This window comes from Trematomus bernacchii, unplaced genomic scaffold (genome assembly GCF_902827165.1).
Source record: "Trematomus bernacchii unplaced genomic scaffold, fTreBer1.1, whole genome shotgun sequence".
In the NCBI taxonomy this organism is placed as follows: domain Eukaryota; kingdom Metazoa; phylum Chordata; class Actinopteri; order Perciformes; family Nototheniidae; genus Trematomus; species Trematomus bernacchii.
The window spans coordinates 130,208-147,105 of record NW_022987779.1 but is presented as its reverse complement, the minus strand read 5'-3'; the positions used below and the strand labels follow the sequence as shown (position 1 = coordinate 147,105).

The 16,898-nt window shown below is 40.6% G+C and overlaps 1 protein-coding gene across 1 annotated transcript; it reads right to left on the bottom strand.

Annotated features, from left to right (window-relative positions):
• Positions 1–1,596: 1,596 nt before the first annotated feature.
• On the bottom strand, positions 1,597–15,856 carry tmem19 (transmembrane protein 19). The gene is made up of 8 exons (XM_034149312.1): positions 15,661–15,856; positions 13,913–14,060; positions 12,510–12,623; positions 5,482–5,619; positions 5,327–5,403; positions 4,223–4,400; positions 3,794–4,003; positions 1,597–2,394 (listed from the first exon to the last, which is right to left on the bottom strand). Exons 1-8 carry the CDS (start codon positions 15,823–15,825, stop codon positions 2,234–2,236), a joined length of 1,191 nt encoding a protein of 396 aa, XP_034005203.1. The 5' UTR covers positions 15,826–15,856; the 3' UTR covers positions 1,597–2,233.
• Between the last annotated feature and the right edge of the window lie 1,042 nt (positions 15,857–16,898).

Below are 16,898 nucleotides of genomic sequence, written 5' to 3'. Positions count from 1 at the left end.
GAGCAAACACGTCTTCTCAACATTTTACAGTCAGAAAGATTCTATTTATAATTCCTTTAAGACTTTATGACAGTTGTTTTGTGATTTCCAGACGTTTATAAAGAAACACTCCATGTCCTGCTGTTAAACACTACATCAATATGCTGACATCATTACAAATGTGTGGGGGGGATTCTCCTTTTACGGCTCCTGGTGTTTTGAGCCTGCTGTATTTAATCAATCAGGATGAAATGTGTAGATATTAAGCTGTGTGTGTTAGGGGATGTGTGTGTGTGTGTGTGTGTGTGTTTGTACGCCTGCTGTTGTGTAAACTTTATAAATATGTTAATTTAAACCTGACTCCTCTGCATCTTCTTCTCTCATTCGAAGTCAGTGTCACTCTCCCGGTTTGGTTTAGTGCCTTTTCTCGCAGACCCTCTGAAATAAAAACAGTAATACCTCTGGAAACACGAAAATGCCTGGAGTCTGTTCACGCTGTTAGCAGAAGAGGTCAAAGGTCACGTCTGTTGAAGGTCTGTTCAGAAGCGCTGTTGTGGTTCACTCTGCGGCTGAATTGGTATTTGTTTTCCACATTGAAAGCATATTGGGGCCAAGGTACAAATACATGAATCCAATCCACTTTATTTCTATAGCACATATTAAAAACAGGGCTTACCGAAGTGCTTCACAGCAAACATAACATTATAATAAAAATATAATATTACAATAATAGATAAAAGGCACACATAAGAATAGATAAAAGGCACATCAAGGCTATGGACAGACAATAAAAACATACAAATCGATAAACAGCTCAAACTGAGGCAAAAGAGGTGGGTCTTCAGGCGGGACTTAAAAGTTTGAAGGGTGGGCGACAATTTGACATGGGGGGGGGGGGGCAGGTCGTTCCAGAGCCTGGGGGCTACCGCTGAGAAGGCTCGGTCTCCCCTGGTCTTTTTCTTGGTTTTAGGGACTACTAGCAGCAGCTGATCAGCCGACCTCAAAGCCCTTGAGGGGGGGTCCACCTGTAGGAGGTCGGAGATGTACTGAGGGGCCAGCCTATTAAAGTTTGAGAAACCGGCTCGAGATACACTTTTTGTTATATTCCATGGAATGCTCTTAACATCCCGATAGCAATGAATATCTGAAGTGCTTTGACAAAAAATCCATAAACAAATATCATCTGTGGAAGCCGTAGTACTGTAAAAAGCACGACCAATCATCTGAGCCGGCCCGGCTAAAATAACTGGATGGCCTACCTGCCTGTCAGCCTTCCATCTGTGCACAAACTTATCTCGTGCCCTCATTGGTCATGTGCGCGTTCGTGTGTGTTGGAGGAGGGGCTCTGTAAGGAAGTGGCAGATTTTCTCCGGCTGTGTATTTTCAAATTCTAGCGCACTCGAGCTGGTTTCTCCAAAATTACCTACCCCACCTTTAAGCGATTTAAAAACAAACAATAACATCTTAAAATGAACTCTAAAATGGACAGGAAGCCAGTGGAGGGAAGCCAGAATTGGGGAAAGGGTAATGTTCAAGGTTAAAAAAATCAATGTACGCTTTGTAGTAGTAGCAGTATTAGTAGTGTAGTATGTTGAAAAAGTGACAAACGGAAACACCTTTAATTTCAAAGTACGACAGGTTTATTAACACATAAATTAAAGGCAGGAAATATATATTCTGTTAAACACAATGCTGTATAAATCAGTGTTGTGAGAATACAAGACAACTGTTTCAAGTGTAGAAACATGACATTAAACAAGCAGGTTCAAATCAGAAATACAGAACAAAGACACTGAACATTTATTGAATTATTTAAGGTCAAATTATACTTTTGTATATACGTCCACATGACCGACCCACCGTGCATCGTTTAGCATCTCTATTCTCTTTAGACGTTTCACTCATTATATTGTCTGTAAACCACTGATACTTCTGGAGACTCACAAAATAGTTTGCTGTCAATTATGCTTCTTAGAAAGATAGAAAATCCTCCAACATCCTGAAAATATTGCAGTTTCTCTTTCCCTATTTATTGGAAAATCTCCCAAAGCATGTAAATATCCTCCATCATCTGTTCAATTAGGAGCATCACTCAATACGTGTTCAGTCATTGGCTGAACATCACATCAGTCAGTATTTATTTTCTTCTCCATGATGGAATAATAGTGCAATCAAATTGCTTCTGTGACCAATCAGATCAACAGATTTCTCATATGTCTCGGAGTGAAGCGTAGTTTATCCGTTATCAGTTTATTTATCGTGGCCACATCCCCCACGCTAACCCCGGCAGGACGAGAGCGATGATGACGGAGGTGAAGAGGTTCACGGCGTTGTTGTCCAGGATGGGTTTCCCACAGATCCGGGTCGTTGTGGCCGACTCGTAACTGACCACCTTCCCAATGCTGGCGTCAAAACCTACAGACGGACGGAGGAGACGCTGGTTAGTGACTTTTTGCAAATGCAATATCTCAGAAGGAAACATGGCCTGGGAACATTTAGCCACTTCTGTGCATTGTGAAGTATTTACTTTTGCTATACTATGACTTTAAAAAAAATGTCAACATACTATATGACTTTTTTCAACATACTATACTATAACTTTTTTCACTTCTTCGACATAACTATACTATGACTTTTTTCGACATACTATGATTTTTTAAAAACTTTTTCTGACATGCTGTACTGTGACTTTTTTGCACTTTTTCGACATACTATAGGCGCTTTCACACCGGAGTACTTTTCCCAGGAATAGTTCCGATAGTTCCTGGGATTTTGCGTTCACATCAAAAAGATCTGGAACTAGAACTTAGTTAATGAGAACCTTTTCAGTCCCTGCTAGAGAGCAGGTTCTTTCCTAGGGAGAAAAAGGTTCCCATTTCTGATTGGCTGGGCGAATTGCAAACCACGGCCCGTAAAACTCCGAAAAGTTTTGTGAAGCCGCCATTTTATTTGCTCGCATTAGCATTATTAGCATTAGCATTAGCCCAGCGCACCAACGGAGAGAGACTAACTTATGGCAACACAAAAGAAAACATGGGAGCGGTGGAGATGAGGAGGTGTCGGCGTTCTAGCGATTTCTACTGAAGCCTTCCCCAACTCCGGGGACTTCCGGTCGAGGACTCCGGGTGGCAGTATACTCCGTGAAGTTGTTTGCGGCCTGCCAGTAAACCCAAAGCAGAAGAAGAAGAAGTGACGTCAGCGGCTTCATTTGCCTAACCCTCCCTCAGGGACTTATTCCGGTGTGAACGCGATCTGCTAGATAGTTCAGGAATTAAAGAGGTCCGGGAACTCTTCCTGGGAAAAGTACTTGGTGTGAAAGCGCCTATTGACGTTTTTCACTTTTTCAACATACTACACTAACAGAAGAAGAGGGGTATCCTTGAATGTAAACAAGCTAGATTGTTTCGGAGACTGGTTGAAGGGTCCGTTAGATTTAGTATTCTGATTCTGATTTAAGTACCACTACCTGATAATAAAGATTGATGTCAATGGGACTGTCACTGTGTCTGTGTTGTTTATAGTATGTCGAAAAAAGTCATATTACAGTATGTAATATGTTAAAAAAAAGAATGTCATTGTATGTCTTAAAAAATGAAAAGTCATAGTATAGTATGTCTTAAAAATAAATGTCATAGTATAGTATGTCTTAAAAGGTGAAAAAAAGCAATAGTATAGTATGATGAAAAACTGAAAAGTCATAGTATGGTATGTCGAAAAAATATAGTATGTCTTAAAAGGTGAAAAAAAGTAATGTATAGTATGTTGGAAAAAGGTACAGCCCCAGTATTGTATGCTGAAACTGTACTGTTCCCACCTGAGTACTGCATGTGAGCCCCCAGGAAAGAGTCCAGCATGGACCCCAGCAGCCCGGCCATGCCTGCGTACACCATGACGGGCCACTGAGAGTCGGCCATGTTCAGGTCCCCCACAAACAGCAGCTGAGTCACGTAATAGGCCACGCCCACCGTGAGACCCCCGAGGAAACTGGCCAACAGTCCCACTGCAGTCACTCCTCCGTTGGTTCCTGGTGGGAAGAGAGAGGAACATTTAAGAGAGAAAGTAGAATAGAAAAAATGCACCAGAAATATAATTGTCATCTCATTGAATAACGCACTCTGACAGAATATATAAAAAAGACATAGTATGTGGAAAAAGTGAAAAGAATCACACTTTTTCGGCCTACTACACTATGACTTTTCTCACTTTTCCCGTCATATTACAGTATGTTGTAAAAGCCTCTCACCTGCAGGGACCTCCTTCCAGGTGGTGATGAGTCTGGGCTGTGATTGGCTGAGCATGGGCCCCACCTCAGAGCTCCAGGTGTCCCCGGTGCTGCAGGCGAGCGCTCCGAGCAGAGAGAGACACATCCAGGAGGCCGTGTACTGCTTACTGAAGTCTATGGGGATCTCACCGGGACCCACCTGACACACACAGGTATATATATGTTATAACAATAATAATACGTTTATTTTGTAAGCGCTTTTACAGGTGCTCAAAGTCGCTTTACAAAGGTAGTAAAAAAGGACAACAAATAAATATATTAAGTAATATTAAAATCGAGCAATAAACAACAATCACACATTAAATTAAATGATACACTAAAGAGGAAATGTAAAGGTGGTTTATACTTTCAGAAAATGTCAGAAAATAATAGTATGATTTATTTTCGACAAACTATACTAAGACTTCTTCACGTTTTCGCACGTACTTTTTTCAATTTTTCGACTTGTACTTTTTTCGACTTATACTCTCAGAAAGTGGTGGAATGCTAACCAAGTATCTTTACTTTGGTACTGTACATATTCGATGAAACAAACATATTATGATCCTACAGAATTAGCTAGCAACCAATATACAAAAATGAATTAAAACACCTACAGCATTATTATGTGGAAAATGTCAAAAAATGATGTGAAAAACTTCCAGAAAATATGAAAAAAATGTCCAAGAAATTACACAAAAAGATATGTTTGGACAAATGTCAAGACATTATGTGAATACGTATTGAAAAATTACAATAGTTTTTATACAAATTTGGTAATAAATGTCTGAAGAAATTACAATAAATATGTGCATGCAAAATGTTTTCTTATGTTAAAAGATATACACATTATTTCACAGTTATAATAACCCGAAAACATCAGATATATAATAGTAAAACTATGGAAATATACATTTACAGACAGACAGACAGACAGACACACACACACTCTCTCTCTCTCACCTCCTGATAGTACTTTTACCAGGTTAGGTCTTGATGCAGGACTTCTTGTGGAGGAAGATCTTAACGGTGTGGTATTATAACTTTTAAAGGATCTAATAGTTAAATCACAAAGTGTGTGTTTACCTCGATCATGTAAAGCAGTGCCAGCTCTGTGGGAACTCCTCCGTTACAAAACACCTGGATCCAGTTCCTCTGACCCCCTGAAACACACCCAAAGGTTTATAAAAACAATTTAAAAAAAAAGGGAAGAATGAAAACAAAGCTTCTGGTAATCTCACCTTCTTTGTAGTCGGCGTCGATCCTCTTCTTCTGCGCTCCCCCCCAGCGCGTGAGTTTGGAGGAGGTGATGAAGAAGGCCAGCAGGGAGGAGAAGAAGCTGTAGTTGGCCATCGTCAACACAAAGCCCACGAGGAGAGCTGAGGAAACACACGTTAAACATTAAAGAACATATTTGAATTCACACAGATTTAAAGGTCTCCTATTATTCTGTTTTCATCAATATATCACAGCTCTCAGATATATACAGAGCCTGTCTCTGATTGGCTGAAACACCAAACAGATCATTGCAGCATTACCCATAATCCCCTCTGTTTCAGCCCTGTTTCCAAAGTGCTGATTCTCTGTCTGTTACTTTAGATGAAAATAAGGAGCCCCTCCCCACGCCCCTCTGAGAGAGATTTGGTTACAAAGAACTCAATGGTGCTCTAGGAGGAGATTCAGGGGATAAGGTGGGGGGGGGGGGGGGGGGGGGGTTACCTTGGTTGCTGATTGGCTAATGGTTACACAAGCCAAAACATCGTTATGACATCATCAAGTGGCCAAAATCTGATCAGCTCATTTTCAGACAGATTTTTATATAAATGGATCAGGACAAAAAGAGAGAGAATCTTTTGGCGCGTTTCCACTACACGGCCTCGCTCAGCCTCGCTCGGTATGGCTAGGCCTCGTTAGGCCAGGCTCACTTTATGCTGCGTTTCGATTACAGTTTAGGAACTGGGGCAGTAACTATAGTAACGCAGTGTAGGCGGAGCCGTGACGTCATCTTCAATGAGAAACACAAAACCAACATCAGCCGTTAGCTGTTAGCACTCAGAGCTCACAGCTCCTTATATCTGTTCAGAAACTAGACAAAAGTTAAACAAGTACAAACCACAGACTGCCTGTGTCATGGCGAATACAGTCGCTGCTTTATTTATGTCTGTAGGCCGTTGTTGTGAGTGTGGACGGTCGGAGCAATATACTGCGTTAGCTTAGCCAATCTCCATTCAGAAAACACGCATTTTAAAAGGTGTTTCGCCTGCCGTCTGTCTGCAGACTTGTCAAAGCATTAATTCATGGTTTTTACTAACCGGTATCAGTATGTTGTTACTTCGGTATCATTTTGAAACGTGTATTACAATTAAATCACGGTCAAATATGTTCATCTTGTTGTAGTTGTAGCCCCCTTGCCAGCGATCCTCTCTCTAGTTTAGCATACTCAGCCCGACTCAGCCTCATTGTTCCTGGCCCTAGACCCACGATTTTATGAGGCCAGAAAAACTGTGAATTAGGACCCGCTAGCCGGTACTAGGCCAAGTGGAAACGCAACCAAAGACGGGCCGCTGACGTCACAGCTCTCTTAAACCGTGCTCCGCGCTGCAGTGCAAACGCGCCATTTGTTACTGAAACTTTCAGAGTCTCGGGACACATGTTGATGAAGAAGAGACATGAAGAAGAGGGGACACATGTTGATGTAGAAGAGACATGAAGAAGAGGGGACACATGTTGATGAAGAAGAGACATGAAGAAGAGAGGACACATGTTGATGTAGAAGAGACATGAAGAAGAGGGGACACATGTTGATGTAGAAGAGACATGAAGAAGAGGGGACACATGTTGATGAAGAAGAGACATGAAGAAGAGGGGACACATGTTGATGTAGAAGAGACATGAAGAAGAGGGGACACATGTTGATGTAGAAGAGACATGAAGAAGAGGGGACACATGTTGATGAAGAAGAGACATGAAGAAGAGGGGACACATGTTGATGTAGAAGAGACATGAAGAAGAGGGGACACATGTTGATGTAGAAGAGACATGAAGAAGAGGGGGACACATGTTGATGTAGAAGAGACATGAAGAAGAGGGGACACATGTGATGTAGAAGAGACATGAAGAAGAGGGGACACATGTTGATGAAGAAGAGACATGAAGAAGAGGGGACACATGTTGATGTAGAAGAGACATGAAGAAGAGGGGACACATGGTTGATGTAGAAGAGACATGAAGAAGAGGGGACACATGTTGATGTAGAAGAGACATGAAGAAGAGGGACACATGTTGATGTAGAAGAGGACATGAAGAAGAGGGGACACATGTTGATGTAGAAGAGACATGAAGAAGAGGGGACACATGTTGATGAAGAAGAGACATGAAGAAGAGGGGACACATGTTGATTGTAGAAGAGACATGAAGAAGAGGGGACACATGTTGATGAAGAAGAGACATGAAGAAGAGGGGACACATGTTGATGTAGAAGAGACATGAAGAAGAGGGGACACATGTTGATGAAGAAGAGACATGAAGAAGAGGGGACACATGTTGATGTAGAAGAGACATGAAGAAGCGGGGACACATGTTGATGTAGAAGAGACATGAAGAAGAGGGGACACATGTTGATGTAGAAGAGACATGAAGAAGAGGGGACACATGTTGATGTAGAAGAGACATGAAGAAGAGGGGACACATGTTGATGTAGAACATGAAGAAGAGGGACAAGTGAAGAAGAGGGGACACATGTTGATGAAGAAGAGACATGAAGAAGAGGGGACACATGTTGATGTAGAAGAGACATGAAGAAGAGGGGACACATGTTGATGTAGAAGAGACATGAAGAAGAGGGGACACATGTTGATGAAGAAGAGACATGAAGAAGAGGGGACACATGTTGATGTAGAAGAGACATGAAGAAGAGGGACACATGTTGATGTAGAAGAGACATGAAGAAGAGGGGACACATGTTGATGTAGAAGAGACATGAAGAAGAGGGGACACATGTGATGTAGAAGAGACATGAAGAAGAGGGGACACATGTTGATGAAGAAGAGACATGAAGAAGAGGGGACACATGTTGATGTAGAAGAGACATGAAGAAGAGGGGACACCATGTTGATGTAGAAGAGACATGAAGAAGAGGGGACACATGTTGATGTAGAAGAGACATGAAGAAGAGGGGACACATGTTGATGAAGAAGAGACATGAAGAAGAGGGGACACATGTTGATGTAGAAGAGACATGAAGAAGAGGGGACACATGTTGATGTAGAAGAGACATGAAGAAGAGGGGACACATGTTGATGAAGAAGAGACATGAAGAAGAGGGGACACATGTTGATGTAGAAAATACATGAAGAAGAGGGGACACATGTTGATGTAGAAGAGACATGAAGAAGAGGGGACACATGTTGATGTAGAAGAGACAGGAAAAAGTGGATTTTGCATAATAGGGGACATTTAAAATATAACCTCGCAAACCATACTGCTTCTTTAAAAAGGATTATGGTTGGTAAAAGTATTGTCAGCTAAATGTAGTTAAAGTATTTATTTTGTTTGGTGTCATAGTTTTACTATTATATATGATGTTTTTTCGGGTTATCCTTACTGTGTATTAATGTGTATATTTTTTGGCTTAAAAAAAAAGAAATTGTGATGTTTTTCGGACATTTAAACACATTTGTCCGAAATGTTTTAACATATCTTTGGGAATTATGTTAGCACTTGTCTTTCCACGGGGAACTGAAGAAGTTGTATCCATCTATGATCTCTTTAAAGTCACCAGACTCCATTGATAGGAACTGTGCTTTAATTCAGGATGAGCTGGTCTACGTCTACCTTCATAAGTCTGTGTTATTGTGTGAGTTTGGAGATTTAAAAAGTGCTTTTGGATTAGGCACAAAAAACCATAAACAACAACAACCTAATAGAGGCAGTGGTTGAAAAGCAGCTCGTTCAATTACAGTTTTTATTATTCAATGGAGAGAGATTATCAAAAGGCTTTATTTTACATATGCACATTAGCTACACCTTAGCAATTTAAATATAGAGTATTAGGCTCCTCCAACAATGAAACATCCTTAATATAAAAGACAAATACCTAAAACAGTGCAATAGACATAATGGTGCAAGTACGTTGCAGGAATATTAAAATACATATAAGATATCTCTGAAAGCAAGTTAACACAGGAACATATCCTAAATAAAGTGTTCACTTAAACTAATATTGATCTATTTAGGTGTCCAAAGTACGTATATTGGTATACTTTCTGATGGTAGTCCTGACTTTTTTACAAATGATATCTACTGTAGGAAATACACACTCAGTACTTCAAACTATCTGAACTTCTACTGTCACTAGAAAGATTTTCTCATATCTTTAAAACCATAAAACCACAGTCGCATCTATGATCTCAAACTCTCCCACATTGACGTCATCCTCCTTTTGAACATATTGCAATGGTTACGGAGGTCAAATGGATTCATTTAGCAGTGATGAGATGCATTCCCACAGCTCAGAGGAAATGGTTAGGGTTATAGAATGAACCCCAGATTGTGACATTTTAAATAAACAGTTTGGTTGTTCGAGAGTTACTGATAATTAACGGGGAATATCATCGGTGACTTTGATATTCAATTATCTTAGCTGCTATCATTTCTATGATTGAACTGCAGAGGATTTATCATGGATTTTTAAAAGGTTGAGAACAAAGCTCAAGGCTACAAAACGGGTGATAAGAAGTTCTGAGGCTTTTACTCAGTTTTTATATACGCAATATAGTATTTATTCCACCCCTAAGTTATTCTACCCACTTTGATATTCTATTTCCCTCTCCTGTAGTGTGTTATATAGGTTTTAGTGTATGTAAATGGTCTGCAGAGGCTAAAATCACAAAGTTGTACCAATCAGAACACTTCACTTAAAGGGGACCAATCAGAACACTTCAATTAAATTACAGGGGCCCTATTCTGTTTTTTGGGGTGTGAGGGGACCAATCAGAACACTTTCCTTAAAGGGGCCCTATTCTGTTTTTTGGGGTGTGAGGGGACCAATCAGAACACTTTCCTTAAAGGGGCCCTATTCTGTTTTTTGGGGTGTGAGGGGACCAATCAGAACACTTTCCTTAAAGGGGCCCTATTCTGTTTTTTGGGGTGTGAGGGGACCAATCAGAACACTTTCCTTAAAGAGGCCCTATTCTGTTTTTTGGGGTGTGAGGGGACCAATCAGAACACTTTCCTTAAAGAGGCCCTATTCTGCTTTTTGGGGTGTGAGGGGACCAATCAGAACACTTCACTTAAAGGGGCCCTATTCTGTTTTTTGGGGTGTGAGGGGACGAATCAGAACACTTTCCTTAAAGAGGCCCTATTCTGTTTTTTGGGGTGTGAGGGGACCAATCAGAACACTTTCCTTAAAGGGGCCCTATTCTGTTTTTTTGGGGTGTGAGGGGACCAATCAGAACACTTTCCTTAAAGAGGCCCTATTCTGTTTTTTGGGGTGTGAGGGGACCAATCAGAACACTTCACTTAAAGGGGCCCTATTCTGCTTTTTGGGGTGTGAGGGGACCAATCAGAACACTTTCCTTAAAGAGGCCCTATTCTGTTTTTTGGGGGGTTTTCCCCTTCCCTGTAGTGTGTTATATAGGTTTTTAGTGCATGTAAATGGTCTGAAAAAGGCTAAAATCCCATTCCGGAACACAGTGTCATCACTTTGGAACACTTTTGCTTCTATTGGCTAGCGCTCCAACACATTGTACGTGATAGGCTAAGGGGCGGGACATCTCTAAGCTGGTTGACCAATCACAACAGAGCCGGCCAGCTAACCAATCAGAGCAGCTCTGGTTTCAGACAGAGGGTGAAAAGAAGGGGAAATGAATATTATATGTCCTCTTTAAGAAAAATCCATAGGTTATTTTATAAGAAATGATGCATTATCCTTATAAGAAACATTTAGAATAGGATCAACTCACTAAGTTTCAACGATGACTTAAATATTAATACTTACAACTTCTTCAATATAGTAAAACTCAGAGGGGTAATTCACCGTAATGAATGTTTTAACTTTGTATTATTTGGTACATTTGGTTCTTGTATTTCAACAGCATTTATCAAAGCCAGAAACCGTGAAAACTGAAATTATCTTCACTGTTTTCTAATTTTCCAATAGTCCTAAAAATCATTACGTGTTACGAAAGCTTCGGTCAGGAAAATGTCAGCAAATATAAGCAGAATAAAACCGTTTTATTTAATCAAAATGTTCTTTTTCTCCACATTAGATTTAGCCAAAAGCAAACACTTAAAACCCTGAGCCACTCATTCAAGAAATTCCCCTTGAGTTTTAAATGCATCCTCGTGATATATGGCATTAACGGTGTTTCAAAGCACACTTTTGTAAAATAACAGGAGGAAATTTAGCCAAATGAGCATGAAGCATGTTTTCCAATGGAGTCAAAGAGAAACCTATATTTAGGGAAATGGTTTTGGACTAAGACAAGATCTCAACCTGCAGATTCCACACATTTACTTGTGATTAAATCAGTTTAAAGACTCCACTAGGGGATTTGTGTCGCTGTGTGTTCTTTGAGCTCCAGGACAAGAGTCACATCTGTTCGTATCGACATTAAAACTGTGACAGAGAGGCTTTCAGTAACTCATCTGCTGACTAGAAAAACTGCCCGGAGACATCGTGATAATGTGAAGCAGAACATAAAACAGGACCCTTATGCTTTGAATGCCGTCACCAAAAACTGTGATTGTACGTTGCAGGACATGAGATCCACCTCTGCCTCCATCTGACCGTTTGATTGTGTTGTTGTGTCTCACCATTTAAACCACTAACGTCACACAAGTAAACAAACGTATTGAGGCAGGCGTAAACAAGCAGCTCCTGTGTGTCGCTATGGAGTCTGGTGGCTTTAAAGAGATCATAGATGGATACAACTTCTTCAATTCCCAATTCCTGAGAATCACTGCTGACCACCATAGCAGGCTTTTGGCAGACAGCAGTGTGTGTGTGTGTGTGTGTGTGTGTGTGTGTGTGTGTGTGTGTGTGTGTGTGTGTGTGTGTGTGTGTGTGTGTGTGTGTGTGTGTGTGTGTGTGTGTGTGTGTGTGTGTGTGTGTGTGTGTGTGTGTGTGTGTGTGTGTGTGTGTGTGTGTGTGTGTGTGTGTGTGTGTGTGTAGAGCTTTAAATTGTGCTGTTCACGGAGATAATGGTGCAGGGAAATGATTACGTAGAATGCCGCTGATTGCATTTAGCACACACACACTCTCTCTCACCTCCCAGAGCTCCTGAGTAGTTCAGGCTTTTCCTCTTCAGCGCTCGGGCCGTCAGCATCAGAGGAACCAGGATGGAGAACAACCATCGCCATGGAGACACAGGTTGAAGTGTTCCTAAAAACACACACACACACACACACACACACACACACACACACACACACACACACACACACACACACACACACACACACACACACACACACACACACACACACACACACACACACACACACACACACACACACACACACACACACACACACACACACACACACACACACACACACACACACACACACACACACACACACACACACACACACACACACACACACACACACACACACACACACACACACACACACACACACACACACACAATAAGGATTAATCAAATCCTACTCCTTTTGTCTAAACATTTAAAAAACTTTTGAAACATTGCAATAATTATTTCAATAATATTTGTCCTTTCAAAAATCTAAAAAGTAACTTTTTTTAGGCCGAGTTGAGAGATGTCCTGTACCAGATGTGGGTGACAATTTATCAACATTTATAAGATAAGATAACAAATAATAAAACGATGTTAAAACCCACCGCTCACAAGGAAGAACAAATAAGTGATGATGAACATAAGATGCTGAAAGTGAACCAAAAACAAGGTTTGTGACGTTAAATAATAATAATAATAAACTTAATTTGTAGACCACCTTTCATGCACAAAGCAGCCCAAAGCATAACAACCAGCGTTTCCGCCAGGGGGGCGTCTTGCCGTCATTTGACGCCCTGAACTCGAGCCGAGGGCGTCCACATTTTTTTATAATTTGAGAGAAGATCGAGAGTTTTTATCGCTTGAAATAACGAAAAGGAAAAAGGACATCCCTCTGTTGGAAGACAAAGGAGTCTGGTGGGATTCTTTTTGGAGTATTGAAGATCATTTTCCCGGTGCCTGCCACAGCACAACACGGAACGTGCACGATTTGAACGCGATGAGCTTGGGGGGTGCTAGTGGAGCACGCGCGTGAACTGCGAGCGCCGGAGCCTCGCAGCGGCGAAACTGAGGCTCCGTGGTGAACTGTGGTAACATGAAGAGCCGTCTGGGAGGCGGAAGAGCCGTCTGGGAGGCGGAAGAGCCGGCGCTTTAAGAGAGCCGAGCCAAATGATCCGGCTCACTAACGTAAAGAGATAGTATCGATAAGGGACGGCTCAATTCAAAATCCCCGCTCTCGGGGTGGACGCCCTCTCAGCCCTGGTCTGGCGGAAACACTGATAACAACAATATTAAAATAAATACAGAACAAGATAAAACAAGTCGGAAGAGCCCAAGGACTTTTCAGGAAGCCGCCACAGAGATGTTTTCTAACAGTAAAATGTAAAATAGATGTTATTATCTTCGGACCGACCTGAGTAGGTGCTGATGGTGAGCGAGAGGACCCAGAAGAAGAGAGAGAGAGCCAGAGTGGCACACAGGATGATCATATCCGTCATCATCTTCAGGCTTTCCTTCAGCAGCAGATCCTGATCAGGCGTCATGCTGAGACACACGCAGAGCTGCAACAAACAACACATTTATATATTCATTATATATTGATTTATCCTGGGGGAAATGGGTTTGTTGCTGTATTTAAATAAAATGGTATGAAATGTTTAATGTCTGTTTGAAAGATCTCTTCTTAGTGACCTCGTTTTGTGCAATAATTGTGTGTGTGTGTGTGTGTGTGTGTGTGTGTGTGTGTGTGTGTGTGTGTGTGTGTGTGTGTGTGTGTGTGTGTGTGTGTGTGTGTGTGTGTGTGTGTGTGTGTGTGTGTGTTGTAGCGTGTACTGTCTCTCTCTCTGTCTCTCTCTCTCTGTGTGTCTGTGACCGTGGCTGATGTAGTGTGTTCTCTGTGTGTGTGTGTGTGTGTGTGTGTGTATGTGTGTGTGTGTGTGTGTGTGTGTGTGTGTGTGTGTGATGTAGCAGCGTGTACTGTCTCTCTCTCTGTCTCTCTCTCTCTGTGTGTCTGTGTGTGTGTGACCGTGGCTGATGTAGTGTGTACTGTCTCTGTCTCTGTGTGTGTGTGTGTGTGTCTGTGTGTGTGTGTGTGACACCGTGGCTGATGTAGCGTGTAATCTTTGTTAATAAAGTGGCTTTTTTAGTACCAAATTCCCTCTTAATGACTCCATGTTCTCTCTGCAGATCAACAGGAAACATTGTGAGAGAAACAGAGAGCAGACTGTGGACCAAAGTTCACCAAACACACTGGAACTGTGGGAGAAACCTTCTGATTTTCCTCAGGGAAAACTGATATCATCTTCTGTTTTCTGCACAAAATAAGCTCTGTGTGTTTGGTCTCCCATCTCCTAAATAACAAATGCACCGGAAAGGGACTTTTCAACAGTGCTTATGAACAGCAAGAGGTTTTGAAGTAAAAGTACTGAAACCACACAGTGAAAATACTGCATTCCCTCATTTATCATGTAGGAATTATTTAGCCATTATTTAAAAACGACATTTCCCATGTACAAATATGTAAGTATTATTAGTTAAATGCACTTAATAGGAGTGTGGGAAAATGTTCTTTAATATTTCTGAATTGTTCACATATTTTCTGATTATTTAAAAGACATTTTTCAGAATTTTCAGGCCTTTTTTTTTTACATATCATTATTATTATATTTTTTATATATATTTCAAATATTTTCTGGCCATTTTTCAGACATTTCTAAGAACATTTTTCTGATATTTTCTGTAATTATTCCGACATTTCTAAAAATAATTTCCCGACTTTATATAGACATTTTTCTGATGTATTTCACAAATCTTCCATCTCCTTACTGCTGCTTTAAATCCCTTAATAGACTGTTGTGTAGTTTAATCTACAGCAATGCATCATAATCTTTATATATACAGTCTATGATCATAATCTATAAATACTGTTTGTAGCTTTTGTGTCCCTCTACCACTATCTTTATGCATAAAAACCTGCTAATATTCAAGATAACTTGGATTGGTAATATGAAAAGTACCTGGAGCTGTGAGGAGTACAACGACTAATAATAACCTATTAATTTAATGTAGTATAAGTATAAAGCTGCATAAAATGTCAAAACATGATCAAACAGAGGCTAGTTTTTACCGTTGAATTCAATAATTGTTTGAAAGTGAACTCACCAAATATCCTCGGAGCCATCGTGAGTTTACACTTATAGTCCAGTTAATACAGTATCTTTCCCTATGAAAAGCAGGCGTATCTTTCCCTCTTAATACCTCGAAAACATGAGTAAAAATCTGAGAAAACGGACTGACTGAGGCTTCAAACCGAGTGTAAACACACATTCACCGGAGGCGAAGGTAGGACCGCGGTTTGTACCGGAAGTAGCCGAGAGAAGCCGAGAGGAGCCGAGTAAAGCTGAAGAGAGAAGGGCGCGCGGCCTTTAGCGCCACCTGCTGTTCGGAGGACGGAGAGGCGAAGTCCCGCCCATCTACTTCCGACCCATGGGACCTTATTTCTGAAAAAGTCTGTATTGAAGTCAATGGGGAGAGAAAGATTATCTTTCGATCCCGTTTGAATTGTGCCATGAATTACACATATGATGTTTGTCAATCTTAAAAAATAATTTCCATGTCAAAAAAGTCACAGTTTGTTGTAAAACTGTTGAAATATAAGACTATGAAAAATATGCAATTAGAAAGACTACAAATTCCAGAATCCCAGTCCCGCATGCTGGCTCTTACGGAACCGACTCCCCTTGTGTGTATGTACAGACTTGCAAAATTATCTTTTAAATTGACAAACATCATATGTGTAGTTCGTGGCACAATTCAAACGGGATCGAAAAAGATAATCTTTCTCTCCCCATTGACTTCAATACATACTTTTTCCGAAATAAGGTCCCATGGAGCTCCCCCGGAAAGGCAAGGACTTCACCTCTCCATAACATTAATTCTCTCTAATTAGTAATTCTCTTACAGTAAATAAATAGATACATAAGTAAATAGGTAAATAGGTAAATAGGTAGATAGGTAGATAGGTAAATAGGTAAATAGGTAGATAGGTAAATAGGTAATTATATATATATATGCCGTTAAAAACTGTGCAAAATATACCTGGCTGCTAAATCCTCAGAACTGTTACAGGGTGTGTTTTTTGTAAAATGTGTAACTTTTTTTATTACAATTTCTTTTTTTATCTGTAATGTATGCATGCTTCTTAGTTAATATTAAGCTGCATGTCTTTGGCTCTTTTCTGCTGTAACAATGTACATTTCCCCTCTGTGGGACTAATACATGTATTCTGATTCTGATCCTGATTCTGAGGTAAATAAGATAAGATAAGATAAGAAGTACTTTATTGATACCAATTTGGGAAATGTTTGTACATTAGAGAAATTAAAAAACTAGAAATAATC